Source organism: Chenopodium album, chromosome 14 (assembly GCF_948465745.1).
Source record: "Chenopodium album chromosome 14, dcCheAlbu1.1, whole genome shotgun sequence".
In the NCBI taxonomy this organism is placed as follows: domain Eukaryota; kingdom Viridiplantae; phylum Streptophyta; class Magnoliopsida; order Caryophyllales; family Amaranthaceae; genus Chenopodium; species Chenopodium album.
Genome location: NC_137847.1, coordinates 48,820,715 through 48,842,637, shown reverse-complemented (window position 1 = coordinate 48,842,637; position 21,923 = coordinate 48,820,715). Strand labels below are relative to the sequence as shown.

At 34.6% G+C, this 21,923-nt stretch overlaps 1 protein-coding gene and 1 pseudogene across 2 annotated transcripts; both read left to right on the top strand.

The window, feature by feature from the left end:
* The first annotated feature begins 4,755 nt into the window (after positions 1 to 4,755).
* LOC145579420 (putative nuclear RNA export factor SDE5) lies at positions 4,756 to 13,810 on the top strand (annotated as a pseudogene). The gene is made up of 12 exons (XR_014099143.1): positions 4,756 to 5,357; positions 6,555 to 7,273; positions 7,656 to 7,681; positions 9,043 to 9,102; positions 10,338 to 10,399; positions 10,631 to 10,839; positions 11,605 to 11,688; positions 11,828 to 11,884; positions 12,343 to 12,410; positions 12,490 to 12,608; positions 12,698 to 12,762; positions 13,436 to 13,810. The product of XR_014099143.1 is annotated as a putative nuclear RNA export factor SDE5 (transcript).
* Positions 13,811 to 16,968: 3,158 nt separating this feature from the next.
* On the top strand, positions 16,969 to 21,367 carry LOC145577404 (monothiol glutaredoxin-S17-like). The gene is made up of 3 exons (XM_081634823.1): positions 16,969 to 17,335; positions 19,248 to 19,322; positions 19,758 to 21,367. The coding sequence occupies exons 1-3, from the start codon at positions 17,162 to 17,164 to the stop codon at positions 20,985 to 20,987; spliced, it is 1,479 nt and encodes a 492-aa protein (XP_081490949.1). The 5' UTR covers positions 16,969 to 17,161; the 3' UTR covers positions 20,988 to 21,367.
* Positions 21,368 to 21,923: the final 556 nt, after the last annotated feature.

Genomic DNA, 21,923 nt, shown 5'->3' with positions numbered 1-21,923 from the left:
AAGATGCAAGAAAATGCGGGAGTTGATAATTTAAGATTAGAAGCACTAAATATTCATAAGATTTGACTAAAACAATCTTCAATCGCTCACCAAGTAGCTAGGCTTCTGGTTTATAGTTATGCTGGGGAGATATTATCATGCCATGCCATAATATACAAGTTGGGGAGTTTTCTGAAGATTCTAATTGTTCAGACAATTTGGGACCTATGTTTAAACCACCTTACCATAACCAAGTTATTTTATTCATCTATCAAGTATAAACCATAATAGGAGCTTTAGTACTTTGTTGTATAAATCATAGAAACAGAGCATGCTGTTTTCTGCTGCTGCTTCTAAAGCATATATTCCGCAAGAAACATCTTAGCTGCAAGCTTTATTCAGATGATGGAGCATGAGCTACTGTATGGTCTGTATCTCTGTTCTGCGCTGAGTCACCATGTAAATTGTCCTCATTCCTTCTGTTTGAATGCTGGGAGCCCAGAGGTTGCCCCTGTGTAGGTGTAGCAGAATCAAAAAAATTGTCAAAGTAGGGAGGTTGTACAGAGAGGCCATCCCCAGCTTGTGTGTAATGGTCTCCATCAAGAAGTTTCCAACCACTGCCCCCACCCCAGCCCCATCCTTCACCCCCTCCGTATCCAGGATACCCTCCCATTCCTTCACCCCCTCCGTATCCAGGATATCCTCCCATGCCACCTCCTCCACTGCCCCAGCCACTGCCTCCTCCATAACCACTCCCATAGCCACCACCTCCACCGCCTCCACCACCTCCACCGCCCCAGCCACCTTCACCACTACCCCAACCGTCACCATCTCCATAGCCACCACTACCCCAACCTTCACCACCTCCACTGCCTTCTCCAAAACCACCGCTACCCCAACCTTCACCACTTCCTCCTCCAGAACCGCTACCCCAGCCTCCGCTTCCACTGCCTTCACCGAAACCATCACTAGCCCAGCCTCCGCTTCCACTGCCTTCACTGAAACCACCACTACCCCAACCTTGACCAGCTCCTCCACCTCCACTTCCCCAACCTTGACCAATTCCACTTCCTCCAAAACCACCACTACCCCAACCCAGACCGCTTCCACTTCCTCCAAAACCACCACTACCCCAACCCTGACCATATACAGGCAAACCACCATTGCCCCAACCTTGACCTCCTCCTCTACCAAAAGAAATAATGGGAACATGAAAGCCTGGGAAACGTGCACCAAAACCAGGGATGGCGGGGTTGAAGATGTGCATTCCCAAGTAACCACTTCCTCCTCCTCCACCTCCCCCATTGCCGTAGCCAAAGCCTTTTCTGAAACCATGTCCTGTTTCTAATATCTTTTCAGTAAATGTATCTTTACCATTTGACCTATCGGTATCCTCTTGTAACAGTCTTGCAGCAGAGTAAAGGGAAAGGGATGAGGTGAGTATTAAAACCAACAGAGAAAGTGAAGCCCATTTTGAGGGTGCCATTTTCAGTTAATAGTTCTGCTATGGATTAAGGCCTTAAATAGTTGTAGCAGTAGGCTCATAGCTCAGAGGCTGAACATATCTGTACGTAAATGTACATGTTTTACAGTTTGTCCTTAAAATCCGGATTCATGCTAGTGGCATGGTGGTAGGAAAGCATCAAGTATCTTCTTGTTGATCATGCTGTTTTTGTCCGTGCAACTTATTTCAATTCAGAAAATCTTGTGTACTTCCATTATGTAACATTTTTATTAAAGACCAAGATATTATTTCAGACATACAATGATTTAAATCTTGGATTTCATATTGGACTTTAAAGATTAATCCAAGTCCTTTTCTAGTAATTTCTGTGGTTTATAAGTGTAAGATTTGATGAGTTGTTCACTTAGTTTTTAAATCTATCTTATCAAAATTCCATTAATACTATGCTTTAATCTCATAAGCTCATAACACACTGATTATATTATCTAATTTAGTAAAAACAGCTGTGAGAAAACCACACCAATTTGCATTGTTAGGTAGAGTACCATATTTGAACTTCTATATCTTGAATTTTTGATCGTTGATACTCAGTATCTTAATTAATTAGCAGTTCTATATGCCTATACATGAACACAGCCATTATACAAACCGCGTAACAAATCCATTCAACCAATGCCTTCCTACATGATTCAACCTTACAAGCCAAAATCCTACCCTTTATTGTGTGTTTCTTGGATACATGATGATCATTAGTCATCAGTGACGCCCTGCATCTGTAACATTTATGTCTACAGGGGACGTACTTTGTCCATTTGAGCCGACTCCTGCTACTGTAAAATGCGGGATTTGAAAACTGCTAGCACCTTCATTGCTTATTCCACCACCAACTTTGCACCCGTTCATACCATCACAGGTCATGGGCAGGCATACTACAGGCCCGCCACCTACGCCTGCATTACTCTTACACTGAGTCTTTTCACAATCACAATTACAGTGGCAGTTGCATTCAGCAGCCCTACCACCTACTCCTATACCTCCACCTCCACCACCGCCGTGGTGGGATTGGTGGCCTCTATGGATCTCAGGATTCGGGTTTGGCAAGCCTGCGATTGGCGGGACCGGCAAGGGCCATGTCCATCCTGGTTTTGATACATCTTCATTAGAGGGTAGGTGATTGTTTTTAAGATTCTGCGCCGAAGAAAAATGCAACCAATGGGAGCTTATGAGGAACAAAAATCCCAAGTGTGCACAGCTTTTTAATCCTACCATTGTGCTGTATTATTTAATTTCACATTGACATTATTGATTTTAGGGGTGTTAATATTTATAAAGTATGAAATCCATTTTAGACAAATTGTTTCTTTGCATGAACTTGTTAAAGCTTTGCAAGAAACTTTTAGGTAAGCTGCAATCTTTTGCTTTCTTCAATGTGATTGTTGTTCTTTGTAAATTTTTCCCCCCTTGTTCTTTAACCTGTTTTAATTGGTTTGTTGATGCTAAGGCCATAAATAGTGTAATTTGTGATTAGAAAAAAAATTATGGAAAATTGTTTTTTCTGCAAGCATAATATGACAAGACTAAACTTGGAGGAGTTCCAAGCAATTATTGAGACCAAATGATGGTTATATGTCCTATTATTCTCATAAATTATGGGATGGAATGCTCAAGAGTAGAATTTGAAATCCTACCTTATTCTTATAACAAAAGAGCAAAATAACATTACAAGAAACTAGGAAAAGCGGTTAAGCTAGTTCGACATTGTTGTTCGGAAAGTAATGATGGAAAATGTAAAATCTACCTATCCCATTTTTGTACTTTATCATGCTTTTTACATAAGTTCATAATTTTTTATTTTGCTTCAAATTTAGGTATGATTTTTTCCCGTATTTTACCTCCAACGATATTACCTCACACAATTGGATTCACTTTACGATATTGCGCTCTCTTTTCTTGTCATGGTTTATGTGCAATATAATAGGTAAAGATAAATGGATGAGGAAGTATAAATCAATGCTATGTATTGATTTACTACATATACATTATATATTATGAAATATTTGTAATATTTTTTGAAGGACTATGACATTTTTGTAAATAATGGTTGGTTATATACTTATATTTGGCCTTGTCTTCTTGTTTTAACTTCTTCTTCTAGATTGGCCAAAAAAAAAAAAAAAAAAAAACACATCTTCTTTAATTTGCTTAACTGTTTCCAACGCATAGCTCCTATATGTTTAGGATGCATATAGGAGGGTTAATTGGTAAATTCACTTAGTTTTTGAGATTTTTTTATTGCTACAGTGGTATTTTTAATGTACCATTATACTTACAGTGGAATTTTTAAAGTACTACTAGAGTATAAGCTATTTTAGTAGTACTATTTATAGCTATTTTAGGTAACAGTGGTACAAATATTGTACCATTGGGAAAAAAAAATTCAGAATTCTTTTGTCGTATAGCTGCTATTTACTTGACATGTAAATAGCAGCTATGCGCCAATACTTAACCTTCTTAGTTATAATTTCCCTTTGTGAGTTGTGACCTTTCTTTTACTTCCTTCCAGTGCCCAATTGCCCTATCATCAACAACCATCCTTCATGCCTTTTGCATTTTCTATCAAGTTTTTCAATTTAAAGTGACATAGTCCAAACCACCTTGTCCATGATTAAAGTTCCATTCACTTCACTTTGTTTTTGCAGAACTTAAATCATTTTTATCAAACTGAAATTATTTTTATTGAACTGAAATTAATTTTGTTGAATTGAAATTATTTTTACTGATTCTCAATTAAATTTCTTTTTTATAGTTACTGATTTTTGCTGAACTAAAATTATTTTTACTGAACTGAAATTAATTTTATTGAACTGAACTTGTTTTACTAAAATAAAATTATGTTTACTGAAATAAAATTATTTTATTGAATATTATTTTTTTAAAGGTGAACTAAACAGGACCTAAATAGGGTTAGATTGATTGCCTAATAATTAAGCAACTAATATGGAGGAAAAGTTCATACAACTCTTACTCTGCCTCACCAAAACTAGCTCTAATCTTATTTGTTATGACATATTGGTAATGGAATAAATATTGGATATAATGTTATCAAATACTTCCTAAGCTGTATGCATTAGACTAGAGTCACTAGACTAAACTTAATTGCAAGAACAATCTTTCATGTATGATCCATATTAAATATTAATTGTGATATTTGTTCCAAGAACAAAACCACCACTTAAGTCAAGGAAGTGTTACTTTAGTAGAAATTAATGCTTTGAATTGAGTTGGTAATTTTCGCTCTTCATCAAAAGGATAAAATTCAACATTTTTATTTTATTTTATAATAAGAGTAAGGGAGATTCTATACACTTTTTTTTTAGGGCCTATATACTTTTTTGTTTGTTTTTTTTTATTTTATTTTATTTTTTTTTTTATTTTTTGAGGCAAACCTATACACTTTATTTAACACTAAGCAAACACGATTTTTATTGTAATGAGTTGGCATTTGACCAAATTGAAATTGATAGGTCAATGTGGAGTCAACAACCATGAACCGTTTGTTTACTCATTGTCTACCAAGTACATATTATACCAAAAGCATGAAATAATAGCTTGGAAATTACACCAAATGCAGAACTCTTACTGGCTGCAGTAATGTTGTGCCTTGATATTTTTATCTGTTCTACGAAATTTGAAAGCTTAGAAAGATGCAAAATCACGAATATTGAAGTGGGTATTACAATTTAACTGCTTTTTTCAAATTCAAAGATCTTTTCTTTTTCCTTCTAAATTGTTACAGTATTTTCTGGGCGATTAGAATTTTGTAACTATTAGTGGGATTTTTTTTTTCTTCTTATTTGTTGGTTTGAAGATCGAAGCCCTAAATTCTGAAGAAAGTCTCCAGAAGTCAAAGAAAGTAAGCATTTTTCTTTTAATTCTTCTGCTTTATTATTCATGCAATTTCTTTTCAGTTTATTAAGTTAGTTGGTGGTAATTAATGTGATATTTAATTGATGATCATCGGTTTTCAGTGATTTTTTATAATAAATACTGTAAATTTAAAGCTGTCTTAATCTTGTAGATTTGATGGGTATCCTATTTTTAGCATTCATTTTTTGGTATCATTGTATATTTCTGTAAATGGGTGTTACCACTTGTGGATTGGTTTGCATAAATATATAAAAGAATATTATGGTATTACTGTCAGATCATAATAATACATTGTTGTTGATTGCATAACTTTTGGACTGTACAATTGCAAGTATAGAACTTGCTGTGATGATTACAACAGTTGAAGAATTGAGGAATTAATTGGAGAATTTAAGGATTATCAGCTGTAGTTGAGAATATATAGAGTACAGGCAATGCTGGTTTTTGATTTGGTCTATTCTTTGCAATCATATGAACCACACGACGTTGAGCGATGTAGGAGCATCATTGATGCTCTCCGTACAAATTACTTATGATGAAGATGAAGAGGGAAAAAATGGAGGGATTAGGAAGCAAGCCAAATGGAAAATATAACAATTGGTCTTGTATTGAGGCCTTATATCTCATTGCAGTCATGTTATGAGCTTCCTTTTTCGATGTTTTGGGGTATGACACTCACTAGTAATGGGACTGCTTGAGACCTTAGTTGGCTTTAGTTACCTATTTTTGTAGTGTCTCTCGTATCAAACCTTTTTTCTAATTCTGGCATATGATAGTGGGGGAATTCTTATTATTTTCTAAGGCAGGTTTTAGTAACTTAGTGCTAACAAACGTGTTGCTCCAACTTTGCCTTGTTTACCTTAGGAGGTATGCTATTCCAGCATTCTATATTTGTAGCTTGCCCCTGCCCTCAGGAGTCCGATATTCAGTTTGCATATGTTGTGGTAATGCCGTGCCTCAGGAGATGTTAAAATAAGCCATTGTTGGTTTTGTAAGCTTGTTTGTTGACAATCAATTGCTCAATTCTACAGTTTTCAGATGGATTCCTGTGTCATTTCTGATCCATTGATATGAAATTGCGCATTACATCTAACAGAATGGCTGTGAATACAGGAGGACTCCGTAAATGTTTCTTTAAATTTTGTTATTGTGCTATGCTAACATTTTTTCTGTGGTTCTGAAGCCTCATCAGAATGGAGGATCCAACAATTACAAAGGAGCTGGACAATGAAGACAAGGCATTGAAGAGTCTGCTTGATACTTTTGGTTCTGCATTTTCTCTCGAGGAGATTGCTTCTGCTTTTTGCAAGGCAGGCCGAGACGCTACCCTAGTTGGTGATATATTGTGTGGGATACAGACAGGTCCATCTGCCGATGCAACCCATGAATCAAAGGGATTGATCAATTGTGAAATTTCTTCAGAAACTCCTAATTATAATAACTATGACAAGTCACGTGATGCTAATAGGAGCAGCTCTCAAGCATCAAAGTTGAAAAGAAATCCTACCTCGGTGGGTACAAATTCTAGTTTTTCTGGGAAAGAATATGTTTGGCGCGTTGTTGGATCAAATAGAAGTCCTAATGCAACAAAGCCTGTGAAAGTAGAGATGCTTTCAGTGGCTCCTGTTTCACATGCTAATGGGAAAAATTGTGTTTGGCGCATTGCCGGATCAAATGGAGCTCTCAATGGGACAGAGCTTTTGAAACTAGAGGCAAATGATTTCTCAGTGCCTGTCAATACTTCTGAAGAACCCTTGCTTTCAAGGGATGCTAATTTGAGTTCTTCTGATAGATCCTCATCAGCAAGTGATGTCAGTTCAAATGATGACATTGAGAATTTTCTGTTTGAAATGCTTGGACATGGATCTCAACTGGAAAGAAGTGCTATTCGAGAAGTCTTAGGTAACACTTTTGCTTTCTTTACTTTAGCTTCCAAATTTTACCCCGTGGATGTCCTTGTGCTATTCATGATTACGAGCATAGTACAGTCAATTGATCATTTTATAATGTGGGATTCCGCCAACTTCTATCTTTGTCAATTCTTAAAAACTTTCCTTAGTAAATTAAAAGTGATTGCAGCACTATAGATTACTTGTGGTACATTGTCTTATAGATTAGAACTTTAGATATCTGTTAATGTCATGATTTAAATTTATTTTAATTAAAAATAAAAAGATCTGTAATAGCATTTTTTGACTCTTCTTGTGCATTAACCTTAAGAAATAAGTTGAGCAATTTTTTATGTGCAACTACTAATTATTTTTAAACTTTGAATGAATGCCAGGTCATTGTGGATATGACATGAAGAAGGTATGATTATGTCTCAAATTATTGATGCTTCTTTTTCCCATCCTATTTATCATTGTGATGCGCACTAATTTTCCATTTCCCATTTTCCTTCGCTCCATGGTCTTAATGACCTATTTGCTTTCTATGTGTGACTGTCAAGAATTTTTTTATGTTCTTGAGGATGAAGCTATGGTATATCAACTGTTAGAACACCAGTTTATTGTTGTCTACCAACCACAAAAGTGAATTCTATGAACTATCTGCAGAGATGTGCATTAAAGCTGAAAAAAGGTTCAATTTAACTTTTTTACGGATAAATATTTTTGAAAATAGGAAAGTTTTGTCAAACTACCTTATACATAGAACTTAATTCAAATAACTATTTTTTTTAGATAATTACCTCATATTTTCAAAGGTGATTAATAACAGATATTCTTTTTGGGTGTATGACAATCACAAGGGTAGCTAAGTAAAGTGACTAGGTGCTGTCATGCCATTGCTAACTAGATGACTAGGTTTCTGCAAGATAAGTAGTTGCTGGCCTCAGGGGTGAGACAGAGGAAATTCCCTGAAATGCCTAAGTTAGCTGGATTGTGATTAGTGGAAATTGGAGAGAAAGGGGATCAAATTTGTTTTTTGTGTGTGATACATTGGCATTGCACATAACTTGCCTTATATACGATCCTTAATTGCTATATATAGACTTGAAAAAAGGGGGTGGGTCTTGGATACTTGGAAACACAGTATTGGATCTCTGTTGTGGATACGTGTCAAGTTTTATGGTGACAATTCAGATGACATGTGGCAATTGGGTATATCAAATGTACACATAAATGCATGTTATTGTTGTCTTCTCTCATTTGTCAGCTCTCTGACCTGGTATCCAAACAGTTGGAAAAAGGCTTATGAGTAGTGCATTGGACATTGGTTCTCAAGTTGCTGCCTTGATGGCAATCTGGTTGACTAGTGCAGCAGGTGTGCTTGCAGAACTACAAAATTTTAGAAAGGCATTTCATGTCTCATTGATGAAAATTGTTCTACAAGAGAAGGCTGGAAGGGCTGATATCTCCATTTTCTATTCTATATTTTAATTTTTCTTTTTTGAAGGTTTTATTTTCTATTTTATTTTCTTCTATATGAATTTCCTAAACGAATAATGAACAAAAAAAATCCTGATTGGAGCACAAAAAAGATTTAATCAATTAATCTACGATATTATTTTTATCTCAAGCCTTTTGTGGCAGAAGTATATGATTATTTCTGCCCTTTTTTTTCCCTTTAATGCCTGTTCCATTGTTCCAAATTATATGCATTTTAAGTCCTTAACTTTTACATTTTTGTAAAGATAATAACACATGCTTATGTTTGCTTAAAAAATGCAGAGCATGGAGACATTGCTAGCTCTTATGGCTGAAAATATTGACAAAAGGAATCAATGCGAGGTAAATTTATCATTTGAAATTGTTTTTCCACTTATTTAGGCTATTGTCTAGATGTAGGGAAGACTTTCAAAAGCAGTTATTCAAGTGTAATGGTCTTTCTGTCAAATATTCACATGTTTTGAAGCATATACTTTTAACAAATTGTTATCAAAGTTGTACTTGAAATAAATATAGGGAAGGTATTTTCCTTTATGGAGAAGGGTAAAGAGAAAGGAGTGTAAGATGATGAGGAATAGACAGGACTCGTAGAAGTGGCAAGGAAAACGAAAATAATTTTGAGCTAATTTCTTGATTGAAAAATCTATTGCCCAAACAAGTGATATAAAATTTTTGTTGGGAAGTCTAAGGTCCACAATCTTAGCCTCATGGAACATCATCTTCTTTTCTTAACTATAATATTCGAATGGTCCACTGGTTCTGTAAGTTATAAAGAGTGTCCCGTGACCCCAGATGCTGTATTTTTTTTCTTTGTCATGCTTGATATCTCCCCTGGGCTTTTGTTAAGTGTTTAATGTCCTCTGACTCTCTTCATAAGCCAGAAGATGGTGCAATTAAATTACAAAAAACCAAGTAAGTTGAATAGCTATTTTGTGACATTAGAAATCATGCCACATTCCAGACCCTATTCTCATCAGAAGGTGGTAGAGACAAGCCTAGGCTAGTTGATATCTGTATTGATAATTTGCTAGTCACTAATTGGCTTACTGCTAGGTTAGAGCTGATGGTTAACTGTTAAGTGAATTAAGGCGACCAATTAGTTATTTTAGTAGGATGGAAAGTTAAAGATTACACAAATGTATAGTGTTATTGTGATGTGACATCAGGTATCATTTCATTCAAAGTAGAGGCAAATGGAGAAAGTAAAAAATGCGTGCTTTCTTTTTTATAGTTGCTTTCACTAGGCTTTCTCTGCACTTTGAAGCCTTGCTCACCAAATATATAAGCTTAAATGCACACCTGATAGTCGTAGTACCTTGGACCATTTTCAAACTTACCAACTTCTAAAACGAGGTGTCAGATGGTATTGCTTTCAGATTGTCAAGGAAAATAATTAAATTAAATTCTACATATAGCCAATATAAGCAATATTTGAGGAGCTGTGACAACTTAATATTTTTAGCATATCTCTTTTAGTTACCATTGCCTACTCACATTTCCTGCTTAGATGAACATGACTATTTAATGTTTGTTTCACTAGTCATTTGTTATGCTTTTTGTTTACTTACAATCTACAGGAAATTAATCTGCAGACGAACTCCAAGGGTCTTTCATTTGAAAATCAAGTGCAAAAGCAAAGGTCTGCAGTAACTTCTACTTCTAATTCTCCCCAGACCCACTCCTTATACTACGAGGAGGAATGAAGTTGCCCCACCTATATCTTTTTCCCTGAACACTAGGAATCTGATTTGGGGCAGTAAATGATCCTAGGCTAAGAGTATGAATTAGTTTCTGGAGAAATAATTCTGCCTTGGGAAGAAGAGGGGGTTTTTCTTGAGCTTTAGTAACCACTTTTGGTTGTTCTCTGCAGTAATGAGAGTAGGACCATGAGAACCAATTTAATCCCATCAAGGATATCCAGTGATAGTTGTGAGCAAGCAGACTTGATTGTGAGTGCTCCTGTTCTGAAAAATGCTACAAGATCTTGGGCAACCAGAGAAATTGTGACTGATCCTTTGAATGATGTTGCTGAGGATTGTGAGGTTAAGGCCACAAGTCTTCACTTTAACAATGTGAAAGGTGTTTTCCATATTCTTAACTCTGTATGAAAATCTAATTCTTGGTTATAACTTGCATCAAATAAACTGTCTGTGTAAAGGAATACATGTTAAATTTGACTGAAAGAATAGAGAAAAACTATATCATTTGGACTCTAATGGTTAAAAAGAATGTTTATTCACCTTATTATAAATCCACAGCCCTTTTAAATAAGCTTTAATAAGGATTAAGGTATTTATTACAAAGAGAAAGAAAATTAAATAAGTAACATGGCATCATTGAAGGATTTATTTTTCCATGTGCACATATAAGACACCAAACAATGACACGTGTGGCCTGATTTTGCTGTTTTTCCCCTCTGTGGTTAGTCCTTGCCTGCTGCATAGACGTATGTGTTTCTGCTGCGTGTAGATGCATGCATATCTTTGGATTGTGGTATTCATGTGCGGTCGCAGTGCTCTCACTGGACACAACACACAAGAGTGATGATCCAATGAAGTATGCTCCAAGGAACTTCATGAACACTTCCAGTGCATGATTTATCACAAAGTGGAAAGAGCCAAACATGCTCCATCATTAGAGTCGGGGAGAGTATTTTCTAGCTTTATGTGGTGGTTTATAGAAATTGTAAACAGAGTTGTACCTCATTTGGACTTGGCTTTGCTATCTGATGGAAGATTTAGCATCTCAGTGTATTGCTAACTATGTTAAGAAGCTTTTATTTTGTGTGCTTTGTACCTGACTTAGATGAGCTTTCTTATTTTATCATAATATTCTGTTATGTAGATGATGCCAAAGAGGGTAGCTATTATATCCTTCGCTAAGCTGTAAAAGAACATCGTGAGAACAATGAAGCAGTATTATGAAGCTGTAAGTTTTCTTTTTTAATTTTGTCCAACCATGAAACCTTCGATAAATTTTGTCTACTTGTCCATGATGAATACCCTTTTTTCTCTTAATGGTCGCTGAATGTTGCCACTGACAAGAATTCATCATGTTTTCCTGACAGGCTACAGAAGCGTTTGCAAAGGGTGATCGTGGACGGGCAACATTACTGCTGGAAAAGGTTGGAACTCTTTCTTCTTCCAGGTTAAGCTTATCAGTGACATGTTATAAATATACAACAACAGTTGTGTAATTAATACTAATGCACTTGAGCGTTTTATCAATACTATTTCATTGGTTTGGATTCGACAAGAATTTTTTCACTTTATTGGCAACACTTCCATCAACATGAAACTTTAAAGTTATTGTTATGTATGTTAAAACTAATAAAAACACTTAGTAACGAGGCATATATAAGTGTTAATGTTAAAGACAATCACTTAAACTGATTGATATTCACTGCTTCTATCTTGAAACTCTTTGCTTTCCTCATTTTTACACAAGTGTTTGAAATGCTTATATGTGTCTATTTTTGGTCATGTTGTGATTGCTGTCACTGCAATTGGTTTATTGTCTGGCATTTAATTTGGTTGTTCCAGAATAACTTTATTTTCTCATGGCATCTATTTCTGGATATAGGGACAATTCTTTTACAATAAGGCTCGTGAAGCTGACGAAGAATCTGCTTCAAAAATTTTTGAAACCAGGTGAATTTTGTTAGATAGTTGGATTTTGTTGTGCCTTGACCCTTTTATGTAACCCTTTTTTTTCTTTTTTTTTTTCCAGTGATGGTAGTGGGGATGGCAAGATGCGAGAAGAAATGTCTCTTGACTTGCAAGATCACGATGCTAAAGAAGCAATACGTCTTGTGAAAATTCACCTTCGTACACTCTCTGGAATTCCTAGTATGTCATCATTTTTTTCCTATTTTCTTGTCGTGCCTATACATGTAGGCTGTGGCTATGACCTTGACTGGCCATGTTTTTTGTTTCAGTGGTTAGGGATCTGAAAATTATTATTGGAACTGGTGATCAAGATGCTGAAAAGCGCAAGCGACTGGTATGTCCTGAATTTCCTGATTACTGTTGATCTGCCTCAAATTCTTTGCTTGATCAAAGTTCTCATTATTTTTGTTGAAGGATGCTTTGTGTAAAAGTAGTTATCTTATCATCCCACTTTAAATGCGTCCCTTGTAGCGTATTATGTTGATAAGTATGATAATAGACACAATGAAGATTACCACTTCAAAAGGAGAAAATACAAGTTAATATCCAATATCAACAAAAAGCATGTTCTTTATTTTGTTGATCCTTAACTAAGTTTTTTTTTTTTTTTTTTTTTTTTTTTTTTTTTTTTTTTTTTTTACATCAATGAACTTATCTCTTCAATCTTCAATTATAAACCGTAGGTAAGAACCTCAAGTGTAAATAAGGAAGCTGATTAGTATGTTCCAAGTTTCCGACAACTCAAATAGCGAATAGGACTTTTGTATGCTACCATTCAATTTTTCCTCTTTTCAGGAGATGAGATTTTTATACATTCTTGCATGCAATACATTTGAAAGACATTGTTTTGTAGTACACTATTTCTTTTTGTTCACCTATTTTTTACGCAAAATTTCTTAGTTTAGTGCTCTTGTATATGGCTAGTTCTACTTGGTTTGAATTTGCATTTCATTAGAGAAATGAAGGCAGTTAAAGCATAAGGTGATATTTTGTCTTTTGTTTGACAGATTTCAAAGCTATTGCAGAGGGAAGCCATTAGATGGATTGAAGATGAGACTTCTTCTAGTGCAATCTTGATACGCTTAGATGAAATCAACCCAAAAAGCCTAAGCTTTGGTCAAAAATAATACGTGAATATTGTACACACGGGTTTTGCTTCATATTGAATTCATCCAAAGACCATTTGTGCTTATATCTTGTTATTCATGAAGAACCCAATATATGGCCGTCGTTCTTCTTGAAGGCTATTTTTATGGCTGTTGGTTCTTAAGGTATTTATTGTAAACTGATCAATATTTTAAAAGTTCCCTATGAAAGGAAAGAAATTGCAATTGCAAGTTTCTAAAGCTAAATAACTAATTGAATGGAAGTCAAAAGACATCTACTATAAAGATTTGAAACCAGCATAATTGTGCATGTAATAAATGTCATTTTCTTTGTTCATTACATGATGCAACAATTTCTTGAACAAAAACTTGTGGGTACGTTGGTGTACAATAATACGGAGTATTAAAGTCATGCACATCTAATATTTTTGTAGCTAACAAGACATAACTGGACATAGTCACATAGTTAGACTAAGGTTATGTTTGACAACACATTTCAGACACCTTAAATGATAATATTACCGAACAATTATCTACTCATGAAAAATAACATTGAAACGAATATAAATATACTCGGTAATAAGTGACAATATAATCTTTGAGGAATGAAGGGGTACCCGTTAGTCATTACGTGGTATATTTATCTCGTGCTGGACTGCTGGGCCGGCATAAATTAGTGCCTCTGCACTACTCTTTCACGTTAGGAAACTTGCTGGTTTCTTCTGTTTTCCTAACAAATTTATCATTGAGAGCGCTTAAATATAATTCTTCTTATACACCAACTAATAATTATACGTCCCGTTCAAAAAAATTATACTGTAATTATTGCTAATGTACAATGTTAATCATTAATACTTTTGAATTTTGATTATCAATTAATAAATATTACACATGGGAAATTATATATTGATATTAATCAAGCAACATATACATTATTACATAATAATGATATAAAAAAAATGTGACCAAGTCAATATTTGAATAATAACGTTAATGAATTGGAGGAATTGTATTTGAGGAGTTTCCTTACCTACTAATATAAAACCCGTAACCTTACTACTTACGACATACAACTATACAAGAAGGGTCAAGGGTAACAATAACATCACCGTCGCGCCATTCTTATACTCAAAACTATTGATCACCACGAAATTTTGCAATGGCTACCGGGACCGTGAAGTGGTTCAGTAATGAAGCGGGCTTTGGATTCATAGGCCCCGACGATGGTGGTGCTGAAATCTTCGTTCATGCCTCTGTGAGCCAAGCAAACATGGCCGAGGGTCAGAAGGTCAAGTTCGATGTCCACGAAGGACCTAACGGCCCTGAGGCCTTAAATGTTAAACTGATTTGAGTCAAATAATGAATGTTGTTTGGTTATAACTTATAAGGCTGGTAATTGTTCAAATGTCTTCCCTGTTTTCCTTTATATTATTTACTAGTTTTGTGTCCGTGCGATGCCGGTTTGTTTATTGAATTGTAAGATAAATTTATAATCTGTATGTCAAAATTTAAAATATATCATTGATACAAAATTAGTTAGGAATTAATGTGCTTTTCTGACGATTTGTTATCTAGTAGCCATGTAATGTTCGATTTAATACATTAAAAAAAATTAGCAAAAAATAAACTAAATAAAATAGATTTTCAAAGCACGTTGGATTGACCCGAACCCAAAACTATGGGCAACGGTTGAACATTTCTTGACTCATAACCTGAAGTGACCCAATCCGAAATGACTCATGACCCAACCCTAATTGACAAGTCTCCATTCTATTAGATTGTGAAGTATTTAATTTTAACCGATTAGTATGTATTATAAATGAATGTTTTACGGTTTGAACTACTCCTTCGCTCCAACAAAAAAAAAAATTATGATATAAAATATAAATTTATATGATAATTTGTTAGAATTATGATCTAATAATTTTTTTGAATAAATTTATAATTCCATTTTTACATCTGAAATATTGGTATTTTATCGATAATAAAACTCTAAATTAACAATATTATCCTAAAATTCTATCCAAATAGAATTCTAAACTTACTTTTTTTTATCTTATGAAGTCTATTTAAATCTATGTAACGTGACGTGACACTTGACGAAAAGTTGAAACGCCAAGTGTCGCAATCTCGTTACCTGGCTAAAAGTTTAGCTTTATATATTAGTTATATGATGTACGTAACTTTTTATATCAAAATACATTGTTGTACAAAGTACTAATATGTAATCCAGTCTATTGTTGTCTTTAATGAATTTAATATCAGCCTCGTGAGTTTTTTGTTCTTATGATATAGTGCCCTACAAATGAAGCTAAAATAAGAGAAAGGTCATACTGCCATTGATACATATAATTAATCAACTATGATAAAGTAAAAATTATAGTATAAAAAGGGAGAATAATAACCAAGATAGATAGATAAATAAATAAATAAACTCTCATTTTGAAGATAAAAGTATGTACATTGTCATATGTCAAACATCAATTCATGAATTTCTCTATAACAATTAACAAGTCAATTTTATTACCTTGTAAATCATAATCCCTTCTCTCATTATCCTCTTTTATTATAAATTTTTTTATACACACCGGATGTAAAATACACTAAGATTATTTTTTGCTAATTTAATAATTAAATAAATTATAATCATCCTTTAATATAATCATCAAAAAAAAAAATAAAAAAAAATTGGATGAACCATCGCATTCGGGTGTAGATAACAATGACCTTTGCTTTTTATTAACTTTAGTTGCATCGACTTAAACGACGACATACATATTATTTATTGGCATAATAAGAAAGTTAAATATACTAAGTAAACACTTTGAATTGATGTTTTATACTCCCTCCGTCTCTTTATTAGTGTCTCCTTTCTAACATTTATTACTCACGTAATAAAGAGAAAATGACTGTAATAAAGAGACGGAGGGAGTATAAAGTATCTAGTGTATTATACTTGAATATGAAACATAATTAAAAGATAGTAAAATAGGTAAGAATGTTAATTCATTTCTCATAAGTCTTGTGTGATGGACTTTCAGTGATGTATATTACATGAGAAAGATGTTACGGTGATGTGGTATATTTTTAATACAAGTAATAAGAGTCATGTGGCATATAATTTATACGGAGTACTTCGTATTAGATATGCTCTATAATACAGTATAAGTATAGATATAATTAGTACACACATGAGTAATTGTTTTTATTTTGATGATTGTTTTTCATTTTATCATCGAATGAAAAGTAAAAAAGCGACTATGGTACACCCGAATGTATATAACAAATTCTACCCAAATTACCATAAACCTAAATTGATAAAGCGAATTGTCCTAGCAAAAAAAGAGAAGGTTCTGGAATTGAATACGTGACATGAGTCGAGCATCAAAGCCCATCAAACCAAAAAAAATCAACGGCAAAGATCGATTGATTCTTCGGGAATTCGGCGTTAACATTGACTCTCAAACAACCCTCACTCACAACAAGTCACACCCACAATTACTCTCTCTCTCTTCTAATTTCTGGGTTTATTTTCCCAGAAAATCAAATCTCATCAATCAATCTAATTTGTGATTCTCTCTCATCTTAATCGTAAAGAGAGAGATTGAAGATCATACAACCCTAAAAATGGCGAGTGGAAGTGTGAAAAATGCGGGGTCTAAAGCAGAAGTTGATAAGGCGGTGAGCGAGGGTAATCCTGTCATTTTACATTTCTGGGCGACTTGGTGTGAAGCCTCCAAACACATGGACCAAGTTTTCTCTCACCTTTCTACTGATTTTCCTCATGCCCATTTCTTCAGGGTAATTTTTAAAATGTTTACTTTTTGATGATTATATGATGTTGGGTTTTGCTGTATTGTTGTAAATGTGTAAAAAAATCTTGATTTAGTGGTTAATTTTTTGTGGGTTTACTTTACTTTGTTGATTTATAATACTCTGCAAATTGGGTATTTTTATTGAATCATGTAGTTTTGTGTTGTTTTTGAATTGGTGATTTTTATGTTTCTAATTAGGGTTTAATGACTTTGTCTGTTTTAGCATCAGTATGTTAAAAATCTGATTATTTTGAAATTCATTATTGTCATTTTAGGAATTGATGGTAATAGAGTTTAATGGCTTCTTTTTCTTTAACTGTATGATCTTAATAGTATTGCCATTTCAATTAGTCATGCTATAGTGCTATACATAATACATCCTTTGGTTCTTTCAATGATAGCATCTGTGTCATTTAAATATTGGATTGGTTTTTTGTACGGGGTGGGGGCGGGGGCGGGGGTACTGGATTCAGGGACGCTGAATCTTTCTTGAGAGTGTGATTCTACGGACCTTTGTGATCTTTTGTGTGACGTATGGACTTGAACAGAAGGGTTGGTGGATTGGGAGTTGATCTAGTTTATGTTTAGCTCTCTTCGTCACAGCTTGGTTAAAAGATTGTATGGTCTTAAGTGGAATGAGTAGTAGCTTGTGCTTGTAGGATTTCAGGTTTCACAGGAGGCTCACGTTAGTGTGCTAGCTATTCTTGATTTTATCTCCATTTCCTAGTGACCCGGTTTTTACTCTATATAGTCATATGCAATAAGTTCCTATTTGAAGGGCTGAATTTTTGAAGTTTGTGAAATCTTGTGGTGGTTTCCTTGGAGACTCAAGACTTAAATTGCATGTTCAACTCCAGCTCTTCATTTTTCTAGTTTAAGTTGAGTGTAGTCACCGCCTAAAACAGTTGTAGACCTGTGGGTAGACCTGTCAAACAGTTTAGCAGGATTGAGTTGGAGGTGACGAATTATGGGTTCAGGTTGGTACACTTCAGGATGGACCATGTTTGTTCTTCACCCAAAGCTTTTGGGTAGTCAGCTATTTCCAACAGCTGGATGGTGGGAACTAAAAGTTTGGATAGATGATTAATATGATTCTCACGGTATGTCAAGTAGATAGCATCTGTAGGACATAATGCTCAGCCCTTGTATTACCATGTTTTTTTCTTCTTATTTTTTAAAATCTATTAATGTCATTGATTGCCATTGACATTCGTAGTGTACACTTGAAGAAGCAGTTTTAGTTTTTTTTTTTTTTTTTTTTTCTTTTCTCATGCTTAGCTTGTTTATAAATATGCTGATTTTCATGATTCTTCATAGAAGCACTTTTATCTCCCTACTTTTAAAACCGCTTCTAGATAGCTGTAATGCTGTAAGCCTCTATTTGCTTCTGAAAAGTGTGCTTCTTTATTATTGCAGTACCATATATTTCATTGTCATATACTTCCTCTGTTCTTTTTTTATTACAACATTTGAAATTTTACACTATTCACACACGCACTTTTGGTTGTCTTTTACACTATTCAAGTGGGGTCTTGTTAGAATTGGCTTGATATATATACTTCAAAATATTAATCTTTTATTATTTTTACTAAATATAATTTAAGATATTAATGGTATAACATGTGCAATGGCAAGTGTGAAAACCCCAATGTACTACTGTAGTGATTAAAAAGAACGGAGGAAGTATGATTCTTTTAGTACCTTCTTTTTCCAGGAAATATGATCTTTTGTGTGTGAAAATATTTTGGATGTGTGAGTGATGAATTTACATGGGAAAACATGATGAGGTATTTATTCATCTTCTTCTGTTTCTGACACTGAAATGATTTCTAAATTTGTGTGAGGGCTTGTTAGTTTTACATTTGCGTGAGGGCTGATATATGCACACCCCTTTGTAGGTTGAAGCCGAGGAGCAACCAGAGATATCTGAGGCTGTTTCTGTTTCTGCTGTGCCTTACTTCGTCTTTTTTAAGGTAAGCTTACAAGTTGTCTTAAATTTTTTTATCTAACGTAGATAACTGTTTCAGCTATCATCATTTGCTATGCTATTGTAATTCCTATGTCTGACACTAAACTACTGTGATATAACACCTTTATATTAGCTCAATGCCTGTAATGCAGATTCTTCCTAGGGCAGAGTGAGGGAAATCAGACTTAGACTCATCTGTACAATTGCAAATCTCTTGTAGGCTTGTATCCTTAACTTTGCATTTTTTAGGGTTGTACCCTTATCATAGATGGGTGTTTTATTTTTTGATTTTTAATTATACAAAACAAATTTTGTCCATTTTTTTGATGGTAAATTTTCGGTCTTGTATTTGGTCAAAATTTTTGGTCATTATAATATGATGGTTAATTTTTTGCAATTAGATTGTCCAATATGATTATCTTATCTCCTGTTTCATTAGGGTGGCAAGGCTGTCGATACATTGGAGGGAGCAGATCCATCCAGCTTGGCTAACAAAGTTGCCAAAGTTGCTGGATCAGTCAATCCTGATGAACCTGCTGCACCTGCCAGTCTTGGTTTGGCTGCCGGAGCCACTGTCCTAGAAACAGTGAAAGAATTTGCTAAATACGATAGGGAAGTTCCAGTGGGCAATCAGACTGGTCGCAGTGATGATCTTAACAAGAAACTACGGCAGTTGATTAATTCTCATCCAGTTATGCTATTCATGAAAGGAACCCCGGAAGAGCCAAAATGTGGTTTCAGCCAGAAAGTTGTTAATATTTTGAATGAAGAGAAACTCCAGTTTGGAAGCTTTGATATCCTAACTGACCAAGAAGTTAGAGAAGGGTTGAAGAAATTCTCCAATTGGCCAACCTATCCTCAGCTGTACTGCAAAGGTGAACTGATTGGTGGATGTGATATAATCATTTCTATGCATGAGGGTGATGAGCTGAAATACATTTTCAGTGATCATGAGATAGATTCCACTAATGCCGTTGACGGGAAATTATCTGAATCAGGAAGTGGAAAGGGGGGTGTATCAGCATCGACTGGCTTAAGTTCATCTGTTACTTCCCGCCTTGTAAGCCTCATCAACTCGAGTCCTGTCATGGTTTTCATGAAAGGTACACCAGAAGAACCAAAGTGTGGTTTCAGCCGAAAAGTCCTCGACATTCTTGAGCAAGAAAAGGTGGAATATAAGAGTTTTGATGTCTTAACTGATACCGAAGTTCGTCAAGGTCTCAAGGTTCATTCAAATTGGTCCAGCTACCCTCAGCTATACATTAAGGGTGAACTCATTGGTGGGTCAGATGTTGTATTGGAGATGCAGAAAAGTGGTGAGCTCAGGAGGGTTTTGGCTGATAAAGGGGTCATTATTCCTCATGAAACACTTGATGATCGTCTGACTAAATTGGTCAGCAGTTCACCTGTTATGCTTTTCATGAAGGGCACCCCTGATGCTCCTAAATGTGGTTTCAGCTCCAAAGTGGTGAATGCCTTGACGGATGAAGGTGTGACATTTGGATCTTTTGATATTCTGAGTGACGATGCAGTTAGACAGGGGCTGAAGACGTTTTCTAATTGGCCTACTTATCCCCAACTTTACTACAAAGGTGAGTTGATTGGAGGTTGTGATATCATTTTGGAGATGAAGAACAATGGAGAGCTTAAATCAATCTTTTCGGAGTAGGTACTATGATGTGAATTGCAGGATGTCGAAAATAACATCAGTCAACAACTTGATTGCACAGTAGTCTTACATATTGATTTATGGCCAAATGTGATTTTTTCTACACCATACATGTTAAAGAGTTTCGCGGTGTAGTTGACGTTTATGTTTTGGCTTTTTTAATCTGAGGTTGCTCTCTTTGTAGTTGTTTGGTGGTGATAGTTTCAAGGGTACGAGTAGATCTGTCCCTTGTGGTTGTCATTACATGGGGTATTAGGCTAGAGTAGTTATATGTACAACTGCTTTCCCAGTCTTTAAGTTTTCACTGTTTCCAGAGAATGGTATCACACACATTGGGTCGTTTATGAGAAAATAATTACTTACGAGTTGGATTGGATAAACATGCACTGGTTTTGTTTCATTATACTGCCTTTGTTTCTCCATAGATGCAAAATTTTGACTTTGTGCACTTTATGTTAACATCGACTATTTTTTTTCTTTAAAAAAAAATTTCCTCGTTCTGTTTTTACTCATAACGTTTTGACTTTAAGTTGATATATAGTACTTTTAATCTTCTTATTTAAATTTAATTATAGATAAATTAAAAATATAAAAGTTGGTATTGTGAAACTATAAATTGAGATGAATTTATCAAGGATTTACATTATTATTAGTAGTGCAAATATCCAACATTAAAGATCATGTAAAATATAGCTGGAGGTAAAAATTAACTCTACAATTTACATTGTGGTCAGCCACATAATAATATCGTATAATAGCCACATCTTTTTTAGTATAAAGCAATATTGTATTCATATGAGTAACCTTTTTTTTAATGGTTATGGTAACTTTATTTTGTCCATAAAAATAAACCTCAATTCATTATATGAGCAACATTTGTATAGTCTTTTTTTTTTTTTTTTTTTTTTTTAACTATTCAAAGAGTAGCCCCATTTT